The 24,125-nt window shown below is 37.7% G+C and overlaps 1 protein-coding gene across 11 annotated transcripts in view; it reads left to right on the top strand.

Annotated features, from left to right (window-relative positions):
* Positions 1-24,125, top strand: part of MET (MET proto-oncogene, receptor tyrosine kinase) — a 116,892-nt gene that overhangs the window by 17,766 nt on the left and 75,001 nt on the right. For 4 of the 11 annotated variants that reach the window (XM_042248298.2, XM_060414393.1, XM_060414389.1 and 1 more), the window contains exon 2: positions 11,957-13,173. The exons of 1 other annotated variant lie outside the window; for it this stretch is intronic. In XM_042248298.2, the coding sequence (XP_042104232.1) occupies positions 11,971-13,173 (1,203 nt within the window). In that variant the 5' untranslated portion in view covers positions 11,957-11,970. Of the gene's footprint in view, positions 1-10,567; positions 10,639-11,922; positions 13,174-24,125 lie in introns of all 11 variants that reach the window. 6 more of the 11 variants (XM_060414391.1, XM_027968356.3, XM_060414392.1 and 3 more) reach the window with 2 other exon arrangements.

The raw sequence follows: 24,125 nt of genomic DNA, 5'->3' as shown, positions 1-24,125 counted from the left end.
AGTAATGTACCGGCTTCCTCTCCGTGTCTCCCTTCAGTGGTTCACATTCAGACCATTCAGTCAGGTTCATCCTAATCAAATCCTGTAATTGAGTGCAACTGGAGAAGATTGCTAGGCTATTTTTTTTTTAATTTAATTCGTGTACTTAGATGTTTCTCAAATGTGACCTGTGGGTTTGAGTTATTCAGGATTTCTGGATTAATTGAACAAAATCTGATAGCACTTCTGCACAATCTGAACTATAAAATTGCATCTTTCCTTAGGCTGAAAAATATTTTAAAATAGTTTTATGGGATTTTAAGAATCTTAGCACTTTAATATTCAAAGTTTAATCTTCACATATTCAAGGGCAGTGAAACATTCTTACCTGACCTACAGCTTATTAATGGGACAAAGGCTGTCCATCAATCAAGACACTGACAGTTCAATGTATTTTCTGAACAGGACTTTTTAATGATATGCACAATGATAAAACAAATGTCTATTTATTCTTAATTGCCAGAAGTTGAATACTTTCAGCCATTCTTAAAAGGACAAAGATATTTACTAACAGAGTAAGACTATATGAAGGATAATCTTGAGAATATAATGGAATTCAGTTCTTTTTATCTTTACTAGTATCATATCAGAGTTGAACAATGATCTCAATCATATGTTACAGCTGGAAAAGGCAAGTTGGCTTTTTCTTGTGCAATGATTCAGTCATTTTCAACTTTTAAAATGTTTATTGGAAGAAGGGATACAGTATTAGATAAAAATCTGAGTAAGAGCACTGTTTGGGTCTCTTTCAAAGAAACATTTGTGTAACAATCAGGAGTAATTGTTTAGAGCAGCCACCAAAATAATATTTATAACACATTAAAATCATTTTGTGCCATTTTTATTTCTCCTTCAGAAACCTATATATTCATTTCAATAAGCTTTTTATTATAAATAAAGTATGCAAATAAATATAGGAATTCTTTTTCTGTTTCAGAAATTTCATGTCAGTGACAGGTTGCCATATAGACTGTAATAAGCACACAAATCTTTTCCTTGATTTTTAGGGAAAAAAAACCTTTATTTTATATGGTTATATCTTCACAGGATATTTAAAACCACCTGTTATGAACAGGTTACCTTGATAATCACTTCAAAAACAGCATATTTTAGACACACAGCATCAAAACAGCAACCACAACCCCCCAAAAAAGTATGCACTTTTGCAACATGTGTGTGCTATAAAAACCCAAAAAGTACTGTTCTACTCCAACAGATTAGATAGGTTTGGCCAAAACAGTTTCAATCTAAGTTCTGTTAATAAAAACAGTAATTATTCCCTTATTTTTCTCCGTTTGCTTACAACTCATACTGTCATGTAGTATACATTCATGGGACATAATTATACTAAAATTTTATTCCTTGTTTAATATGAAATTCAGTTTAAGCATTCTGTATACTCATTTGCTAAGCCTCAGTGGTGATGTGGATTTACTTTTCTCTAAAGAGGTAAAGTAATAGTTCCTTCCTGGAGAAGGCAATGGCAACCCACTCCAGTACTCTTGCCTGGAGAATCCCATGGAGGGAGGAGCCTGGTGGGCTACAGTCCATGGGGTCGCAAAGAGTCGGACACAACTGAGCAACTAACACAACATACACACACAGTAGTTCCTTGTTTGTTGTTCTATGTTAGTGTGGAAAGCCCTTACAGTGGCCTTTGTCTTAGAGCACAATTTAAGAAGGACTTCAGGAACTTGAAATAGCTTGAGAGGAAAACCGCAAGATGTCCAAAGGGTAGAAAAATAAGAAATAATACTATTTAAACTGTGAATGAGAGGGCTAAGGTGATGAAAGAGTCGGCAAGTATTTGGAGTGGGCTCACCCAGTGGACTATGCCAAGTTCCTCATTTTTGATGAGGGTAGGCAGAAACTGGCTACACAGCTTAGGAAGATGAGCATAAAAGCAGCATTTATTGAATGCCAAATTCCAGTGTCTCATAATTTATCTTTAACCCTCCTGTCCAACCCATGGATGTATACCCTTATTATTCCCACGTTTTAGATGAAGAAACTGACACTCGGGGTCAGAAAGTATGTAAACGGTAAAGCCCAGATTCACATCACATTGAAGTGTGATGACACCGAAGCCTGGACTCTCTCTACTACACAACGTCCTCTTCTCCAGAAGGCTTATGAGTTATTGGGAACAATGTTGTCAACAAAATACTCTGTAAATATTAGACATAAAATTAAATCATGTGTATTTTGACTCATATAAATGTGGTCATATAAAAGAGTAGTCGTGGGGAAAAATCATGAAGAATTCTATGTGCCTTTGACTTACTATTAGAAATCATCGTCAAGGTAGTGTCTGGCTACATTAGAAAGGATTTTTGACAGGCATTATTTTATCTTTCTGAAGTCAGCTTTAGGTTTGTTGATGATAATAACACTTAAGTGTTAAAATTTTAGACCTAAGAATTAAATGTTCCACAAGGCGTGTTTTAAAATTTGCTATTTCAACAATCCAGTAGATCTGTCACTTTTCATTTAGGTTGCACATTTAGATTTTTAGCATTTATCTTACTGTCTTCAAATCCACAGACTGTACACTTTTTGAGGATAGAAACTCTATACAGGGGTGTGGTATACAATGGGAGCTCACAAATATTTGATTAATATTTGATAAGATATGACTTCATAAGTAATGAGTGTTCATAAATATATTTTAAATGTCATCAGGAATCTCCTATTAGGATCTTCTTTCCTTGACTTTGTTTTTATGGGCACCCTTTTAAATTAATGGAAATAATACATAAATGTAGAAAGGGCTAAGAATTTTCCTTAGTATTTCACTCTGGTAAGTCATCCTGGAGAATTTAGCCATGACTGTTTTTATGACTGCAATTTCCTTAATATGGGACCTCAGCCATTTTCCATCATCATAAATCCCTTTTATATACTTAAAAGCAGGATTGGGTTTTCTAGTTTTCGCTTCCGTGGTGGCTCAGAGGTTAAAGCATCTGCCTGCAATGCGGGATACCTGGGTTCGATCCCTGGGTCGGGAAGTTCCCCTGGAGAAGGAAATAGCAACCCACTCCAGTATTCTTGCCTGGAGAATCCCAAGAACGGAGGAGCCTGGTAGGCTACAGTTCATGGGGTCGCAAAGAGTCGGACACGACTGAGCGACTGAGTGACTTCACTTTCACTTAGATACATTATTTCTATCTTTGATAGAAATATTTCTATCAAATACATTATTTCTATTTTTATGTTAAGTAAATTCTAAAGGAGATCAGCCCTGGGTGTTCTTTGGAAGGAATGATGCTAAAGCTGAAACTCCAGTACTTTGGCCACCTCATGTGAAGAGTTGACTCATTGGAAAAGACTCTGACGCTGGGATGGGTTGAGGGTAGGAGGAAAAGGGGACAACAGAGAATGAGATGGCTGGATGGCATCACTGACTCGATGGACGTGAGTTTGAGTGAACTCCGGGAGTTGATGATGGACAGTGAGCTCTGGTGTGCTGCAATTCATGGGGTCGCAAAGAGTTGGACACGACTGAGTGACTGAACTGAACTGAAATATTGAAGTAGAATTTGAAACTATGGAGCAGGATAAAAGCTACTAGAGCACCTCAGAAATTTTAACTAGAAGATACTTTCCAAATGCAGAATGAAATATTTAATTATTTGAGTAAATAAAGAAACCATCTTTTCCAGTTACTTGAATATTTTATATAAGGCTTCTTTTGTGCTCTTGAGTGTGAATTCACAAGTTTGTAGAATCTTCGAATGGACATTATTTGGTCAAGACTTCTTCAGGCACAAGAAATAAAAAAATCCCAATGAAACTGCTGATAAAAAAAAAAAAAAGAGAGAGGAGGAAAGGAAAATTTTACTGGTTCTCATTAGCTGAAGAAGACCCAGGAGAAATGGATACTTCAGCAACAGCACTGGTGACTTGCCTTTCTCCATGTCTACAATGTTCTATCCCTTGGATCATTTTCATGCCGAGACAGGCTTTTTCCACCCAGTGACAAAATGATCAAACACTACAAATTAACATCATCCTTAGAGCTGGTGATCTTTAAGAGAGAGAAAGATCTCCTCCCTGTATCTATATTAAACCCTGAAGGACTCTGGTTGCCTTGCTATAGTCACATGCTCACCCCTGACCAGGCTCTGGGTCAAAGGAATAGAATTCACTAACAGACCAGCCTAGTTTGCAAGCTCACCTTCAGGTGAGGAGGCGATTGACAGCCTCATTAGATAGGGGAGAGTTTTCAAAAGAGTTGCCAGTAGTAGAGAGAGTTGGGGCTGTGCAAGTAAATACAGAAAATTTTTTCAAAATATTGTGCCTTTAAAACAGAAATCTTTTCCAGGAAGTACAAATAATTTGAAATAGTCCAAATAAGCATCATATTTTTTTAAAAAAATATAAATACACTTATAAAAACTAGATTTCATGTTTTTCATATTTTAGATAATATTTTATCCTCTTTGAATCTCTTTTTTTTTTCATAAAAACATGGGATTTTTCCATTTTCCTTAAAAAATGTGAGCTATGCTTATCTTCTAAGAAAACGTTCAGATTAGAAGAATTTATATAATGGACCAAATCTTATAAACTATAAAGCACTGACTATATAGTTATAAAATATTATAATTTCTAGGAAAATTCCTAAAGAAAGCAAATGTACCCATTTCAAAGTTTTAAAAGTATCACCTTTACAAAACCTGTTCCATAACACCTGTCATATTTTTTCATGAGGCATCAGTACTTGCTTACAACATAGAGGCTTCCTGTGGCACAGACAGTAAAGAATTTGCCTGCAGTGCAGGAGACCTGGAGGCTATCCCTGGGTTGGGATGATGCCCTGAAAAACTGAATGGCTACCCACTCCAGTATTCTGGCCTGGAGAATTCCGTGGAAAGAGGAGCCTGGTGGGCTATAGTCCGTGGGGTTGCAAAGAGTCAGATATGACTGAGCGACTTTCATAACACAGGCATATGCTTTGAGACAAGTTTTTGTTGATGAGGACAGTGATGGTGATGGTAGTAATGGTGATAGGCACAGGTAGTTAATAAATTCTTAGAGAATTAAGTATATTTCTAGATTTCTAGGGCATGAAAAGCCCAATGTAAGCATGTTACATATATGAGAAAACTAGAGGTAGATAGATGGCATACAGAGTTGAGTAGGTGGTATTACCTTTAGGTTAAGCTAGTATTTGTAGCTAATAGAGCAGTCCTCTTTAAAGGTAATACCCCTAAATACCAAAACTTTAATGACAGAGGTGCCATTGAGATAATCACTCCCAGGAAATATGTTGCCAGTGAGATTATTGTAACTATCAACTGAAAAGAAAGAAAGAAATGTTTTATGAATGATTCAGTTTCACCTGCTATTTGCATGACATTTTAAGAGAATGAATTAGTCAGTCTGTTTGAATCATCTTTACGTGTTCCTTTTAGTAAGGATCTCAAAGTTGGTTAAATGGCCAGCACTATTTCAGAAAGAAAGAAAAAACAAACAGTAAAAAGACATTTTATATTGAAAGCCTGATCCAAGCATATCACAGGAATAAATATATCAAGGCAAAAATATATGAAAGATGAAAGTATTTCTGGATTCACTCCCAACATAAATATTAAAATTGCTCACACAGCCTGATCTGGCAGATGATAGAGAAGAAAAAGAAATGCCAATTCAATGGCACTGGAGTAAAACGTAGTTGTAGAAAAACAATCTCAGAGTTCAGTATTATTAGAGTTGGAATATACTTCAAAAGTTAATCATTTTAACCCAGGGGTATGCTTGTAGGTATTTAATAACCATCCGTCTGTGGGGGGAGAGCTCTGATTTGTAGTGTTTGCCAACTCCTATGGTGTAAATACTCCTACTATGGCTGATGTCAAGCTACCAAGATGAGGTCACTGAACATGAGTTGGGAAGAGATGCACACGATAAGCTCCCATTAGCTGGTTCCAGAGAACTCCATCACACAACTTGTTCAACACTATAATTTTGCAAATAAGAAAGCAGCTAAAGTCAAAGGAACTGGGTGAATGCTTTGGGGTTGTACAACTATGTAGCTTTACTGCCACAGCTAAAACTCAGGGTAGTGCCCCCCCACCCCATGCTGAGCTTCACTACTGTGAATGCATTGTGAGGAAAGGACCATGACTGATTGATTGATAGACCTGCCTGACTCCCTTAACCTGGTTAATTTTCCCTTGAGGGGCTCCCATAGACATTTCCATGTTGAGTTTAAACTGTCGTCTTGTTTGCTTCCTTGACTAATCTGAGATCTCACTGACAATTTGAAACTGTTTTACTTATTTTTGTATCTTCAGCACTCTGCACAGTATCTAGAATACACTACATGGTCGGAAAGTATTAGTTGAGCACATGAACAGACAATAATAGAGATATTTAATGGCTTACTGTATGCCAAGCACTGCTCATAGGGGTTTATAACCATTCATTCACTGAATCCCCCTCTTAGAGTGACCATCACAACAGACAGGTGCTGTAATCACTCCGATATTTCAGATGAGAAAATAGATGCTCAGAAAGATTTACCCAAGGTCACACAGACAGTGAATGGACTCAAACCCTGCAGTCTATCTCCAGAGCCTATGCACTCACTCACTCAGATGTCAGTTAACTGGCAGCATCATCAGGGTGTATAGCTCAGCAACATATATTTCCAGAAGTATTCCTTGACTACTTGTGAAGGACACAAACTCCTGGAGAAGATCCAATCTGACCAATACACACCGTTGTTAATAGGAACCTTAATTAATTGGAATGATCAGTAAAACAGATGTTTGTTTTCTTTTAATCTGAGGAGTAAACAGAAACCTATTTTTTAATTTAAAATTCTGTTGTTGACATGGGCCCTAGTCCTGTAATTTTGCTTTAATAAAATTTTTTTTAAAAATTGACCTTTCTTTGATTTCTCAACCTGAGAAACCGCATCACTATTTGCTGTCAAGAGAATGGAAAGAAAGTACACTGAGTTACTAACTCCTGGGGTATTCTGCATTGTTTTTTCCTTAAATAGATTTTTTTTTCCTCCTTCCCTACTGGTTTTCTTATGATTTGCCATCTCACTAAGCAAGATAACAAAGAAACCCATTAATGCATTTGTATATTTTCTTGGATTCTAGTTGATTGAGGTTTAGTATCATGAAAGACTGACTTACCAACCTTAAGATATGAACCTGTTTTTTAAACATAATATAATACCTCAGGTTTTTTAAAAAGATTGTTTTGAAGGCTCCCTCAAAAAGCCTAGAAGAAAAAAGTCATTCTCACTCCACACTATTAATGGGCATCAGTTAAGATGCAATTTGGTTGTAGTACTTTTTTTGTTCTTTTGGCAGTGATAGTTCATTTATATTCTTCTCTTATTATTTTTCTAGAGAAAATACAGTGATAAATTATGTATTAGACTAATATTTCCACTTTCAGGAGATACAGTGATACCATTTTGAGAAGTGCATTTAGTTTTTCTGCATAATATATTCTAGAAGGTTTAGGCACATATTTGTAGTTTGTATTGTCTTCTAATAGGACAACTTGTCTTCAATCCTTTTCTTAACAATCCTTGCCATTCCCACCACCAGCGCCAAAAATGTTCTAGTATATTTCAAATTAATGAGAATTACATATAAAAACAGCACATTTATGTGTGTTTATAAATATATGTTGGAGAAGGCAATGGCATCCTACTCCAGTACTCTTGCCTGGAAAATCCCATAAACGGAGGAGCCTGGAAGGCTACAGTCCATGGGGTCGCTGAGGGTCGGACACGACTGAGCGACTTCACTTGCACTTTTCACTTTCACGCATTGGAGAAGGAAATGGCAACCCACTCCAGTGTTCTTGCCTGGAGAATCCCAGGAACTGGGGAGCCTGATGGGCTGCCATCTGTAGGGTCGCACAGAGTCAGACACAACTGAAGCGACTTAGCAGCAGCAGCATAAATATATGTACACATGTAAGAATCATATCAGTTCAGTTCAGTCGCTCAGTCGTGTCCGACTCTTTGCGACCCCATGAATTGCAGCATGCCAGGCCTCCCTGTCCATCACCAACTCCCGGAGTTTACTCAAACTCATGTGCATCGAGTCAGTGATGCCATCCAACCATCTCATCCCCTGTCATCCCCTTCTCCTCCGGCCCCCAATCCCTCCCAGCATCAGAGTCTTTTCCAGTGAGTCAACTCATTGCATGAAGTGACCAAAGTATTGGAGTTTCAGCTTCAGCATCAGTCCTTCCAAAGAACACCCAGGATTGATCTCCTTTAGAATGAACCGGTTGGATCTCCTTGCAGTCCAAGGGACTCTCAAGAGTGTTCTCCAACACCACAGTTCAAAAGCATCAATTCTTCAGTGCTCAGCTTTCTTCACCGTCCAACTCTCACATCCATACATGACCACTGGACCGTAGCCTTGACCAGACAGACCTTTGTTGGCAAAGTAATGTCTCTGCTTTTGAATATGCTATCTAGGTTGGTCATAACTTTCCTTGCAAGGAGTAAACGTCTTTTAATTTCATGGCTGCAATCACCATCTGCAGTGATTTTGGAACCCCCAAAAATAAAATCTGACACTGCTTCCACTGTTTCCCCATCTACTTCCCATGAAGTGATGGGACTAGATGACATGATCATAGTTTTCTAAATCATACACACACACACACACACACACACACACACACACACACACACACACACACACACACACAAATGCTATGTAACCGAGTGAATTGCTTTCAAAGATGAGATCTCTTTTTGATACTTAGAGCAGTCATGTGAGGCCATTGGACCCTGGGACTCAGAGGTGAGTGAATGCATTGGCTAAAGTCACACAACTAGAGAGGGAAAGGGCCAGAACCAGAGCTCTGTCTCGCTTCTGCTCCAGTGCACTCTCCCTTTTAGCTCAGGAAGCTGCTTCAGTGTTAGTGAAGCATTCAACAGACTGTACAGATTCCTATCAGCCAGATGTGGGACTGAATCTAATTCTAACTGTGACTTTTGGCAAGTTTGCTTGTCTAGAAATGGAGAATAGTAATACTTCCTCTGTCACAGGGTGTTTATGAAGAGTATATCAGAGGTTCAGCAGAATGCCTGGCACGTGGTGTAGGCACTCAATACATGTTATTGTTATTTTTACTATTACATGATTTATTCCTTATTGAAGCTCTGCCTTGCCCTCTGGTCCAACTATAATTCTGTAGCCTTTAAAGCCTATATCCCCTAATCAGATGCCTTCATTTGGATCCTGAAAATCATTGTGTCCTTAACCTTCTTTCTTGTTGTTTTTCCATATCTCATGAATGTGAAGAGGAAGTCATATACATTGTGTCTTATCTTCAGGAAGCCCTAAAAGCTACTATACAATCCTTTCTTTCATTTCTTGCTGACCTCAGATTGCATGCCCTGCTGTAGATATTCTAAACTTTCTCCTACACCCTGAAGTCAGTCCCTGGTAACTCCTCTGTATCCTTCAGTTTCAGCAGATGATCATATATCCTAATTTATTTTTAGATATTGAGATCATATGCCCTAAACTCCTTAAATGTCCCTATATCTATATCTGACATCTCATCCTCTCCTGCTGTCTCAGAAAGAGAGTCTTCTCTTACATTTCAGGGCTCTTGGAAATGCCTCGTTTTGCTCCCTTGGAATGTTGATCAAGTACTTTTATCTCCCTCATTTGCCCTTTTTGTTTTCCCCACTTCTCTAGGTTCAACTACTTGTATTTCTGATTATGTCACATACTCTCTCTTGCCACTGTATCTTTGCGCAAATGGCTCTCCCACTAGAAATTCCCATTCCTCGTTGTCCTTCAAGACTCAACTCGAGCATCATTTCCAGTATGATTGTTTGCCCTTCTTACAGACTGCCATAATTTGTGTCAACCCTGTGCCTCTGCCAAGTGACTGTGTGGTTCCCAGGGAAGGCACCATGTTCTGTATTCCCAGCATCTACCACAGTGTCTGGCCTTTAGTAAATACCCAACAAATGTTAGAAGGAAAAGAGACCTACAAATAAGTGTGTGTCTTTCCTACACTCACTCATCCCTTCCTTTGTATTTTTGGGGCCACCGTCTTCTGGCCCTTTTTATGTTGTGGGCTATAATACCTGTCATCTGGTCTTCTCGTTGCCAGGTTCTACCTGCTCTAAGTCACTTTGCCTCCAGACCAATCTTCCTTGAGTAAAACCTTGCTCATATGACTCTCTACCTCAGAATCCTTCAGTGACTTTCTATTATCTCCTAAGTAATGCCTGTGAGGTGAAGGTGAAGTCGCTCAGTCGTGTCCGACTCTGCAATCCCATGGACTGTAGCCTACCAGGCTCTTCCATCCATGGGATTTTCCAGGCAAGAATACTGGAGTGGGTTGCCATTTGTCAATTTGGTAGGATAAAATGATCTTTGATTTTGGAATCAATAAGATTTGAATTCAGGTTCTGGCTACTACACTTATCTGTTCTGTGACTTTGAACTTATTGTTTAATTTTTATTCACTCATTTATTCAACGTATATTTATTGAACACCTTCTTCATTTTAGGCTCTATATGAAGCCGATGAGATGGAGTGATGAGCCAAACAGGCATTGTCCTTTTCTTCTGGATCTCAAACGTACTGGACTTGTCCATATTTCTCATGATCATAGTAATCCCAAGTACAGGCCATACTTTCCTCTCTTGATGCTTTTAGCTTCTGGTTTTCGCTATACAGAAAATCATAATAGCATGTACTGTAGTAATTTGCATATGTGTATCATATCTCAGCTTCAGTGTAAGTTCACTGAAGGGTAAGTGCCATGTCCCATTTCCCAAGCTGCAAGCACAGAGCCATGCACAGTGAATTCTGTTGTGTCTCTGTGGACTTTGAGTTAGTCTTTGGCATAATTACAATGCCCAGTATGTTTTTAGAGACTCTTTTGTCCTGTCAGAATTACACATTCTTTAAAATGAAGGGGAAGTAGTAGCCATTTGGTTTCTGTTTCTTCTAAGGCCTCTCTTTTCCAAACCTGCCTGTAACTATTATAAGTAGAACTCACAATGTGCACCTTCAGTTTTTAAAACCTGGATAACAAGTCCACTCATGCTTCCTAGTAGAAATACTGTCCATGCACATAAAATGCCATGTTAAAATAACGTTCTTTCAACTAAATAGCTTTTGACTTTGTAATGAACAATATGTTGTTTTTCCCTGAGCAATAATTCCAGCACTTTAGTCTTAAAGATTATATTTTATACATTTTTAGCTTGCTGTTTTTACATTCCCAGTGATCTTACATTAAGTTAAGCATTTGTCTATCCAAAACAATAGGTTGATTATAGCCAAATTATAACCATACCTTTTCTCTGCACACAAAATCCTATAAACAGCATGTGATCATACTGCGTCTAGAATTTATGATTGTTTTCTTCCAAAAGGAAGCTAAATTTAGCTTAGTAATTCTACATGCTCCCAAGGAAACAATGCCTGCTGTGATTTGTAGAGTAAATGAATCTGAACCACAGTTCCTTTACTTGACTAACTGAGAAAGTTTAAATATCACCCTAGTCATTAACCACAGATATTAAACCACATGAAACAACCAGCAAGGAGTTAAGAAAGAAATGTGCTATTTTTCTGACTTCACTGCTGAATGAGTCTAACTTAATTGTTGTATCATTCTTAATACAGAACATTGTTTGCATCTTATAATGGTTCTCTAAAATTACTTGTTTGTGGCTTGAGTTCTAAAATTAAAACTATGTAAAGTCATGTCTAACTGCACAATGCATCTTTATGTGAAGCCAACTAGAGTTTTTTGTTTTCACTCAATGTAAAAATTCCAGTTAGGAAGATTTGTTTCTAATAGTCTAACTGGTATAGTTCTCTCAGATTCTTCTTCTTTGTTTCTAATGACAGCTAAACTGCTCTCGCCTTGAACGTCTTTTGGCAGATAAAATTCTCACCATGAAGGCCCCTGCTGTGCTCGCACCTGGCATTCTTGTGCTTCTGTTTACCTTCGTGCAGAAGAGCAATGGGGAGTGTAAAGAGGCACTAGTAAAGTCCAGGATGAATGTGAACATGCAATATCAGCTTCCTAACTTCACTGCAGAAACATCCATCCGGAATGTTGTTTTGCACAAACATCACATTTACCTCGGTGCCATTAACTACATTTACGTTTTAAATGACAAAGACCTTCAGAAGGTTGCTGAGTACAAGACTGGGCCTGTGCTGGAACACCCAGATTGTTTCCCATGTCAGGACTGCAGCCACAAAGCCAATTTATCAGGTGGTGTTTGGAAAGATAACATCAACATGGCTCTGCTTGTTGACACGTACTATGATGATCAACTCATTAGCTGTGGCAGTGTCCACAGAGGGACCTGCCAGCGGCACGTCCTGCCACCCAACAATACTGCAGACATAGAGTCGGAAGTCCACTGCATGTATTCTCCTCAGGAAGACGAAGAGACCAACCAGTGTCCTGACTGTGTGGTGAGTGCCCTGGGAACCAAAGTCCTACTGTCTGAGAAGGAGCGATTCATCAACTTCTTCGTGGGCAATACCATAAATTCTTCTTACTTTCCAGATCATTCATTGCACTCGATATCGGTGAGAAGGCTAAAGGAAACGCAAGATGGTTTTAAGTTTTTGACAGACCAATCCTATATTGATGTTCTACCTGAGCTTCAAGATTCCTACCCCATTAAGTATGTCCACGCCTTTGAAAGCAACCATTTTATTTACTTTTTGACAGTCCAACGGGAAACTCTAGATGCTCAGACTTTTCACACAAGGATAATCAGGTTTTGTTCCGCAGACTCTGGATTGCATTCATACATGGAAATGCCTCTGGAGTGTATTCTGACAGAAAAGAGAAGAAAGAGATCCACAAAGCAGGAAGTGTTTAATATTCTCCAAGCTGCATATGTCAGTAAGCCTGGGGCTCAGCTTGCTAGGCAAATAGGTGCCAACCTGAATGATGACATTTTGTACGGGGTGTTTGCACAAAGCAAGCCAGATTCCTCAGAACCAATGAATCGCTCTGCTGTCTGTGCATTCCCTGTCAAATATGTCAATGAGTTCTTCAACAAGATCGTCAACAAAAACAATGTGAGATGTCTCCAGCACTTTTATGGCCCCAACCATGAACACTGCTTCAATAGGGTAAGTCACACAGCTTCCCTACTTGCAAATTATGAGGTACATGTCAGAATAGGTACCAGCCTAAAAGAGAATATCAAGGGCTTTTTGGTGCTTGGTAAATTGTATTTATCCAAATGTTTGGAAATTCTTTCCAAGAAAATTTAGAAATTGAATCTTCATTTAAAGATAGAATCATAACTTGAGAAGAAGTTAATGTGATAGCTTAAAGAAAATATAAAATATTTTTACAATTTGGGTTTGCATGTTTGCCAACATTTTTCTGATTATTAACTTCACTTATCACGTAAGCTTTAGTAGTTCTGGTCAGATGTACATAAAGTTAGCACAACAGCAGTTCTGTAAAGCACAATTATTGAAATGCCATGCAGCCTTTACAACATTTAGAACAAGATGCTTAATTGTAGGTGTTAAAGGCTTTTTTTTTTTAATGAGGTCCCATTCGCTCACTGATGTATGAATTATCTATATTCTTGGCTCTACTTAAAGAAACAACTAAAAACAACCAAAAAACTCTTCTAGAATGTTGATATATTAAACATTATTAATTAGAAAACTATAGAGGAAATTTTCGCTCTCAGATTCCTCCTTTGGATCTTGGCTTCAATGCATGAAGTCCTACTTGAATCGGCATGTATCTACCAAGTTCTGATTTGGCGCTTTTCACCTGGTTGACATTTGATGTCTATAGATATAAATATTTTGATTGATGAATGTTTATATAACATGAAATGGTATTTTCACAGGAACTGTTAGGGAAATTCTTTGTTGCTTTGATTTAAATATAGTAAAGGCTACCAGCTATACCCAGAGGATTTTTCCTGCTGGTCATCAGATCATTTAGCGCTAGCATCAAATTGAGAGGAAGAACACCAAATTGGGAGTCCATTGTGGCCTTGCGCTTTCTTGGTGGGGACCCAGATTTGAGCATTACAGAATTGCTATTGCCTCCTAATGTAAGGACCACTAGTGATCATAACTGGCTGAACAAATGGTATAGCTTTTCTAAAGACTCCTGACTTTGAAAATGTACATCTCCCTTACTCTAACAATTTTCAGTCTAAGTGGTAAAGGTTATAATTGCAAGCAGGAAGAACATTACACATGTCCTTGATAAAAGAAAGTATATAATTTGCAGATGGGTACCAAGGACATATGAATTCAGAAACGTTTGTTTTACTTTTGCTGAAATGTCTAGGATACTTCTCCAGATGGAAAATCTATGTAGTTTATTTATAAAGTTAGAAAAATGCTTCAGAGAAAATGAATCCATCTTTCAGTGAACTAAAGCCATAACTTACTTCCTTCCCTCTCCAAAGTCTATGAATATACATAATATACATACATATAAATTCCAACTAAGACTTATTTCTCCCTGAATACATTTTAATATGTGTTGCAAAATCTGTGAGAAGCAATGGGATTGCTCATGAGGCTACCCCTTTTCCTTACTAGAAAATGCAAAAGAATGAAAGGAAACAAAAAAACTTTCAGAAACCTGGGAATTAGGAAACAAAAGTGTAATATTAATAGCATTTCAGAGAAAACACTTTTCCTGCATCCAATAAACTGCTTCAGAAACACAAGTTTAGAAATGAGTCAATTGGAAATTCCTGCAGGGCCTCTAAAGTACATGACTTCGTTATTTAAATCTTGTTGTGTGAATTTGTTGAAAACTAAAGAGACTTTACCTTACAAGGATATATTGATATCTTATCTGTTTGCTTTATTTTGTACATTTCAAACCCCAGATATAAAAGTATTTATCAATTCTAGAAATTCTCAAAACACAGCTGAACTTTATCCTACCCCTTTGACATTTTTAGTGTTCCAAGAGGAACAAAAAGGCAGGATTACCCAATGAAATTCAGGTCAGTTTTATCACCCAGGAAAAATGCCCAAAATGCACCAACCACACCTGAAACTATTATCACTCCCATCGCAAAAATTCTTGTGGGAAACAAGATGAAACTTGCCAACATAGTCTTCTTACAAGGGAAGCCAACTTTAATACTAGCCAAATTCCATAAAGACAAATACCTTCAAATCTCTTCATTTATTTGCTTGTTTATCTTTTCTGGTTACTGAAGGTCAGAATTCTTCCAAGAGTGAAACTACCCACATTCTCAGTTTTCATATACCCGCCACAGAAAGACCTCAGGTTGTTCCAATAACCAGGATACAGACATTTCCCAGCTTCATCTTAAAATAAAGGCACCTAGAGCCATTACTCACACAAAACCAAATGATTTACAGGATCAAATTAGTTTGGAAAGACTCTAAGCAACACAACTACTCCATTTTGTCTTGGCAAATTTACTTGGCAGAGATATCAGGTGACCCAACAATTTCCTGGAACTGAGTTTTTATTTTGGCATAACATTTAGTAAATAGATACATATATTATAGTTTTGTTATTAACATGTCTAATCAATCAGATCTTTATAGAGGAACCATTGTGTGCTCTGTGGACAAAGAAAGCTGCAGTGCTAACTTTCCATAGAGGCTTCGGGAGCATGTTTGCAGCAGCAGGGGTTTTCTGGCCCTCCTTGAGCGTCCGCCCTGTACAAAATGTATCTCTATCACAGGATCAGACAGAGCACCAGGAAAGGGTCTTTTAGATTTTAAGGGTCCAGCAGTAGCATCAGACCTGACTTGCTTACTTTAGATCATGTATGATGTTGCTTTTTCCACTCTCATATTTTATAAAAGTATATGTGCAAACTTTCATATATATCTTCTCATATTAATGACATCACTAAAACCCTCTTTCGAGTTATCTGATAGTTTCCAGAGCAGGTCATCTTCTCCTCTTAGTTATTTATACTTCAAAACTCATTGATTCCCCATATGATGCTGTTTCTGGAAACTTATCCCACGCCACAGATATCCATTCATGTACTATTAGTGTTGACTATTAGTTGTTCTTTATCTTTATAGTGTAACCATTTTCTTTGTTGCTTTTGAAAGTGACTGCTAAAGGGTTTGTTCACAGTGATTTCTACCTTTTAGAAATATGAGATTCTACATCCACAAATAATTAAATCTTTGGTCTTAAAAGTCTTCACTGCCCTTTTTACGCATTCATCATTCAACCTCTGTAAGCATTCTAAATTAGTATTGATTGAAGTTGTTTTAGGTTAATGTGTGTTCCCTAAACAGTACATTGTTATTCAACATAAAATAACAGAAAATGCCACATAATCTAGAGACTTGGAAAATCCCCAAATTTGGGCATTAAAAAAACCTTCATGTTCTATTTTGTGATAAAGTATTAAAAATTCACTTTAAGCACATTGATTGGATATCCAACAGTGTCATATAAGAGATTTAGTAACATGACAGTTATTCCAGGAAAAAAACTAGAATCAGTATACATTGGCCTAATTTCTTCCAAATAATCAATATTGAATAAAGGAATTTTTTGTCCTCAAATTACAGTATACTTACTAACAGAATTGGAATTATGCGTTTTGAAAGATTTTTAATCAAAGTTGAAATGAAAAAGAGGTCTTTGAAATATCTCTCACCTATCTAAAAAATAGTTATGACATTATACTTTCTCTTGCAATCCCAATATCAAAGTTTTATTTTACATATAAGCATTTGAAAGAACATAAATAGACTTGTAGCAAATATTTTTACCAATATCTTGGTCATCTTAATGACCAGTGATTGATCACTTAAAGGGGAAAAGCATGCAATTTGGTGTCAGAGTCACCTGGTTGGAAGCCCTGGTCTCCTATGTACCACCAGTGTAACTTCTTCCACATTACCTAATTCTTATAGCCTCAGTCTCCTCATTTGTAACATGCAGATAGCAATACCTACTTCTTACGCTTTCTGTAAAAACATGGGATAATAAATATAAAGTACCTGGCACATAAGATAATCATAAATTTAGCTAGTTGGGAGGGAGCACAGTCTCATGCCCCATGATTTTCTATCTGCCTGTCCTGAGCTGCTACTGCTGCTAAGTTGCTTCAGTTGTGTCCGACTCTGTGTGACCCCATAGACAGCAGCCCACGTGCAAGAACACTGGAGTGAGTTGCCATTTCCTTCTCCAATGGAAAGTGAAAAGTGAAAGTGAAGTTGGCTCAGTCGTGTCCGACCCTCAGCGACCCCATGGACTGCAGCCCACCAGGCTCCTCCATCCATGGGATTTTCCAGGCAAGAGTACTAGAGTGGGTTACCATTGCCTTCTCCAGTCTGTCCTGAGAGCATTATTTAAATCCAATGAACCCATTTTCCTCCATGCAGGACTATGGTGTGGACAAGTGCAACAATGTTTATAAGAGGCTCTAACTTTGTCCTTGGTACCTAATAAATAATAGCTCTCATTGTAAGGGGTATTTGTGTAAAGAAAGTCAAATTCAAATTACTGGATTGTTTTCTGGAAGAGGCACATTCTGGTTCTATTGCTCGCAGGGGTCTTTTACTTCCCTGACTGACTGTTAAGAGTGACCACCTCCATAATGTTTAATTTGTATAAGTCCTCCTGAATACTTAATAGTTTCAAAAGGCAAAAAGGAGATATGAGAGTGGTGGTGGTTTGGAGGGTGACGAGAAGGACAGCTGAATCAGAATTGTGCTCTATAGTCAATCTAGAAGGTATAAGGTGCTCCTTTCCCTGACTTTAATTCTAACTACCTATGGCACTATAAAATACAATGCTTATGTTATGCTTAAGTTATATATTGAAGAATTTGCAGATAATGAAGTTTTAGAAAAAGTCAACCTCAAGGTTTTTTGTACCAAGCTTCCTTGTTTTTAAACATCATTTATACTCAAAGAGTAGCCAACTGCTTCCCAAAATAAAGGAAACTTAAAGTAGTAATTTTCCATCTCCGTTTCAGAGTGCCAAAGTTAAAGGGTCACCACTCAGAGCCATCAAAGGAAGAAAGCAAAATGATTAGAACAGTTTTGAGTGAAAACAAAATCAAAACAAGATGCAAACAAGGGGTAATAGAAATAGGCATAAAAATAAACATACAGTGATGTTTCTTTATTACTATTATAAAGATGATAGATGAGTAAAATTGGGTTACATTTAAGTTGTAATGGAAGAAAATAATTGCAGCCTTCCATCAGGAAACCACAGGGACCATTATTGATCTGTCATCCTCAGGGCATGTCTCATAATATTTAATAAAATAAACAAAGATTTATAACTCTTTATAGGCCGTATATCTATAATCTCCCATACCACACCATTTGAACTGGAAATGTGGAGTCAGTGTTACAAGTAACATCCATATAATTATACTGGTTTGGCATGCTTATTTAAACAGTCTAGCACTCTCAAGAGAACACATTTCGTATTAGGGATGAAAAATGTGAAGTCAGATTTCAGGGTTTTTTTACTTCCTGTGCTTCAAAATGGGAGAATATTATCCTATATGAAAAATGCTATTGAGGATTCTTCATTCTAAACACACTAAACATGTTGGCCATATGCCAAACGTAATAGATTACCAAAGCAAAATCTTGCAAAAAAGAAAATCCTTCACATCTAAGGATTCAATCTACTTAAAAAAAAAATCAAAGTAGTAATTCATTAATTTTACACTCGATTCCTTTCCTTCTGTAAACTCTTCTCTATTGTCTCCCAGGCTCAGGGAGTTGCTGCTCCCTAACTTAGTTGAATTTTCCATGTTGTCTGTCTCATAAAATGTACTACATTGTATTATTTTATTAAGAGGAATTTAAAATTATTTTCTTTCCAGAATTTTGTAACGCTGTCTGAGATCACAGGGCACACCATTGGGGTATCAGAAAACATGTTACAGAGTGAGCCGTTAAAGATGTTTGCTTTTTTTCTCATCCTCCTGATAACCCTTCTTTAAACCATTTTGTAGTTTATTCACAGGTACACCCTAGGAAAGAATGAAAAAACAAAGACATGACGTTTGAAATAAGTTAAACAAAGAAACACAGTTAACGCTGAGATGATCACCAAAACTATAAATAGGTTTAACCTGTGAATTATATCAATTCAGAATGTGATTCATAATGTTTCCCACCTGTACATGGGTATTTATGCATTAACTGTGCGACATGCGTTATAAATTAATTCTTCATTTTTCTCAATGTCCTTTGAAGCAAGTTGTGTGATCTTTTATTTAAGTAGTTGATTTCTACATGGAGATTCGCTTCATTAAATTAATTGAGCAAACAATAAGGAGTTTGGGCAAAAAAATAAATCCTATGGTTTTTGAAAAGTTGAAGTGATAATAAAATTCTGAAGCTACAGCTCTGGTACATACATTATTGCCATACCACCACATGATTAGAGACTTCTGAAAGCATGTGAGACTTCACATTCTTATTACCTCCTTGAGTAATCATAGATTTTTTATTCCAAGTAATGTTATCAAATTTTGAATATTACATTCTTCCTTCAGACTTCTATCTTATTGATGGCATTCCATCCTGCATTATTATCTCCTCTAATAAGAAAAATGAGGAGCTGTCAGAAATTGGATAGAAGACCCACCAGGAATTTCTGCCGTTGCTTATTCATAGATTGGCACAGATACTGAGTCAGTGGGCACCCAGAGTTCAGGATGACTCAGTGCCCAGATATGTGCTGTAAGTCACATCTCCAATGTCCAGAGGGGGCTGTAAAGGGCTCATTTATCAGGGAAATGAAACCAAGTGCTCAGCTACTCTTGATATCATTAAAACTCCTTTTATTTTTTAAAAAATATAATAGTGAATGTGCTAAATGATTCTAGGATCCTGGATACATTCCAGTCTGCTCATTATATATTTGTTCTCTAACTAAAATGGTTCATTTGCATATGAATGACTTGCTAAGTAAAAGCCTTGGAAAAGAGGCTTCCTGCACTTCACCCTAGACCTAGGCTAAGGTAGGGCAGATGAAGTGTGTATACTGCAAAAATATCTGATACTCTCTTGTTTCTCAACAAGAGAACAGAAAAATATATTATAAATGCATGCTAATATAGAATAAGGCTTGTTTTAACTATTCTTGATGTTCAGTAATGGAGGTGTTTTATGAACAGTATCTAACTATAAAACAAAAAAATAATTAAGACTAAAGTCTGACTTAAGTTGTTTGATTTGAATAAATCACCAAAATGTTCATCAATCAAAGAACATTAAAATGGTGATATTTCAAACGATGCTGTAGGTAAAGGTATGAATTGAGGTCAGTTTTGATTTGTAAAGCATTCTCTTCTAGAACTGATACTACAAAAATTAAAGTTGCTGAGTTTTCATCTCAAAATATATGGCTTTCTCATGATTTGCTAGAATTTGAATCATGTACCAGAAAATGTAAATCTGTATGATACTAAATTTTCTGATGACATTTTAAATTTAAAATCCATTTAACACTTGCCTCTAGCAACTAGTCTACAAACTAAACTATAGGTAAAATGCTACCCAAGGAAAAGGGAAAAATACGAAGATTAAATTGGTATGTTAGCTCTGAGTGAATCAATAGTATTTAGTGCTAAAGCACTAAGCAGATTAAAAGCACTAATGCAGTGGCAGTCAATAGTAAAAATGAATATCTCTAAAAATTATCTTGGCAATAAAATGTGCAACATTTTCCATTTATTTTAAGCTAATTACATTACATGCTTGTTCGTTCATTTTATTAGTTTAAACCAAGTAGTAGAAGCCTAACCATTTCATTTAATGCATAAAACTGCCAAAAGCTTGTAATCTTTGTTTTCATCAAGAGACAGAGGAAAGGACTTATTCATACAACTAAGATTCAATTAAAAAAATCAACAGAAATTTACTGACTGTCTAACCCTGCTGCTGCTACTGCTAAGTCACTCCAGTCGTGTCCAACTCTGCAACCTCATAGACGGCAGCCCACCAGGCTCCGCCGTCCCTGGAATTCTCCAGGCAAGAACACTGGAGTGGGTTGCCATTTCCTGCTCCAATGGATTAAAGTGAAAAGTCAAAGTGAAGTCGCTCAGTCGTGCCCGACTCTTAGCGACCCCATGGACTGCAGCCTACCAGGCTCCTTTGTCCATGGGATTTTCCAGGCAACAGTACTGAAGTGGGTTGCGATTCCCTTCTCTGACTGTCTAACCCTACTGGTCTTAAAATAATGAGTGATAGAGGCCTGGTTCTTGCCTTTATGAAGCAAACCTGCTGGGAGAGGAGATGACAATAAACAGTCATCAGTTCAGTTCAGTCGCTCAGTCATGTCCGACTCTTCGCGACCCCATGAATCGCAGCACGCCAGGCCTCCCTGTTCATCACCATCTCCCCGAGTTCACTCAGACTCACGTCCATCGAGTCCGTGATGCCATCCAGCCATCTAATCCTTGGTCGTCCCCTTCTCTTCCTACCCCCAATCCCTCCCAGCATCAGAGTCTTTTCCAATGAGTCAACTCTTCTCATGAGGTGGCCAAAGTACTGGAGATTCAGCTTTAGCATCATTCCTTCCAAAAGAAATCCCAGGGCTGATCTCTTTCAGAATGGACTGGTTGGATCTCCTTGCAGTCCAAGGGACTCTCAAGAGTCTTCTCCAGTACCACAGTTCAAAAGCATCAATTCTTTGGCACTCAGCCTTCTTCGCAGTCCAACTCTCACATCCATACATGACCACAGGAAAAACCATAGCCTTGACTAGACGGACCTTAGTTGGCAAAGTAATGTCTCTGCTTTTGAATATGCTGTCTAGGTTGGTCATAACTTTTCTTCCAAGGAATAAGCATCTTTTAATTTCATGGCTGCAGTCACCATCTGCAGTGATTCTGGAGCCCAAAAAAATAAAGTCTGACACTGTTTCCACTGTTTCCCCATCTATTTGCCATGAAGTGATGGGACTGGATGCCATGATCTTCGTTTTCTGAATGTTGAGCTTTAGGCCAACTTTTTCGCTCTCCTCTTTCACTTTCATCAAGAGGCTTTTTAGCTCCTCTTCACTTTCTGCCATAAGGGTGGTGTCATCCGCATATCTGAGGTTATCGATATTTCTCCTGGCAATCTTGATCCCAGCTTGTGTTTCTTCCAGTCCAGTGTTTCTCATGATGTACTCTGCATAGAAGTTAAATGAGCAGGATGACAGTATACAGCCTTGACGTACTCCTTTTCCTATTTGGAACCAGTCTGTTGTTCCATGTCCATTTCTAACTGTTGCTTCCTGACCTGCATACAGATTTCTCAAGAGGCAGATCAGGCGGTCTGGTATTCCCATCTCTTTCAGAATTTTCCACAGTTTATTGTGATCCACACAGTCAAAGGCTTTGGCATAGTCAAGAAAGCAGAAATAGATGTTTTTCTGGAACTCTCTTGCTTTTTCCATGATCCAGCGGATGTTGGCAATTTGATCTCTGGTTCCTCTGCCTTTTCTAAAACCAGCTTGAACATCAGGGAGTTCACGGTTCACATATTGCTGAAGCCTGGCTTGGAGAATTTTGAGCATTACTTTACTAGCATGTGAGATGAGTGCAACTGTGCGGTAGTTTGAGCATTCTTTGGCATTGCCTTTCTTTGGGATTGGCATGAAAACTGACCTTTTCCAGTCCTGTGGCCACTGCTGAGTTTTCCAAATTTGCTGGCATGTTGAGTGCAGCACTTTCATAGCATCATCTTTCAGGATTTGAATCAGCTCAATTGGAATTCCATCACCTCCACTAGCTTTGTTTGTAGTGATGCTTTCTAAGGCCCACTTGACTTCACATTCCAAGATGTCTGGTTCTAGATTAGTGATCACATCATCATGACTATCTGGATTGTGAAGATCTTTTTTGTACAGTTCTTCCATGTTATACCAGCAAACAAATACATCATGATAATTTATGAAATACAGTGTAAGGGAAACAAGCATCTGTGAATGAAAATAAAGAGGAAGATCTAAATTGGGTAGTACAGTCACAAAAGGCCACCTGGAAGAGGCGAAAGTTAACTTTTTCATGAACCTAAAAGTTAACTTACATCAAGCTCAAAATTTTAGAAAAAGCAATTATGTCTTTATTGCATGGTCAAGTACATAGCCAGTTTTTAACAAACTGATAGCCATTACCTATACCATAAGTTTATGGTCTTAACTACATGCTGTGGCTTTTTAAAATGGGTTCTGACGGTAAGTGCTTATTACTTTAAACGTAGAAAAATCTATCACAAGAAGTAAAACTGTGCTGGAGAATTTAACGTTTTAAACACTTTCTCTTTTTTAAAAAAAGTTGTCAGTGTTTCCAAACTTTGTCTTTTGTTTGGTTTCTAAGAAATTGTCACTTTTTGCCAAGTATTAATAATTCTTATTATGAAGAAGATAATGTATGGATTTCTAGAAGCTAAGGACATAATTTAGATAGCATTCATTTTCACTGCCTCTCTTAGCCTATCACTTCTTCTTTGAAAACAGAAATGTCTTATATCTGTCAAAGCTGTTTCTTTCTTCTCCCCCTCTTCTTTCTTCTGTGGCCAACACTTAGGACCCTACTCATCAGAAAAACCCATGTTTCTTAGGGACAGATGGGATTGTCTTGTTACCAGTAAGCCCTATGACAAAAAAAAGAGTCATATAATTATGAAAATACACAAAATAAGCTCTTTTGAGCCTGTCAAAGTTGTAAAGTTGATGGAATTGAAAGGAATGTGATGCTGAGCCTCATTGTCTTTCTGCATCTGTGGACCGTCCTCTACACAACTACATCCATTTTACACCATTTCCTTCTCATGAGAATAATGTGGCCTTGAGGGCCAAGAGAGAGACAAGTGTTCCCAAGGACTCATGAGATGTCGTGGGCACCTGCTGAGTGTACATGAGCATGTACATGGGCATGTGCTGTAGTGCTAATGCATCTCTGGCTGCAGACACATATTGCCTTTTTCTTTCATGATAGTCATGTTTATCTGTATATATTTAATTCTGCAAATATCTAAATAAGTTTGCTTTAGGCACTTTGTCATGCTTTTTTGTACCTAAGGATGTGCTTTGCAGATCATAGACAATAGTGTTA

The sequence above is a fragment of the Ovis aries genome, chromosome 4 (genome assembly GCF_016772045.2).
Source record: "Ovis aries strain OAR_USU_Benz2616 breed Rambouillet chromosome 4, ARS-UI_Ramb_v3.0, whole genome shotgun sequence".
NCBI classification, from domain to species: Eukaryota; Metazoa; Chordata; class Mammalia; order Artiodactyla; family Bovidae; genus Ovis; species Ovis aries.
This window is presented reverse-complemented; position numbering and strand designations above follow the sequence as displayed.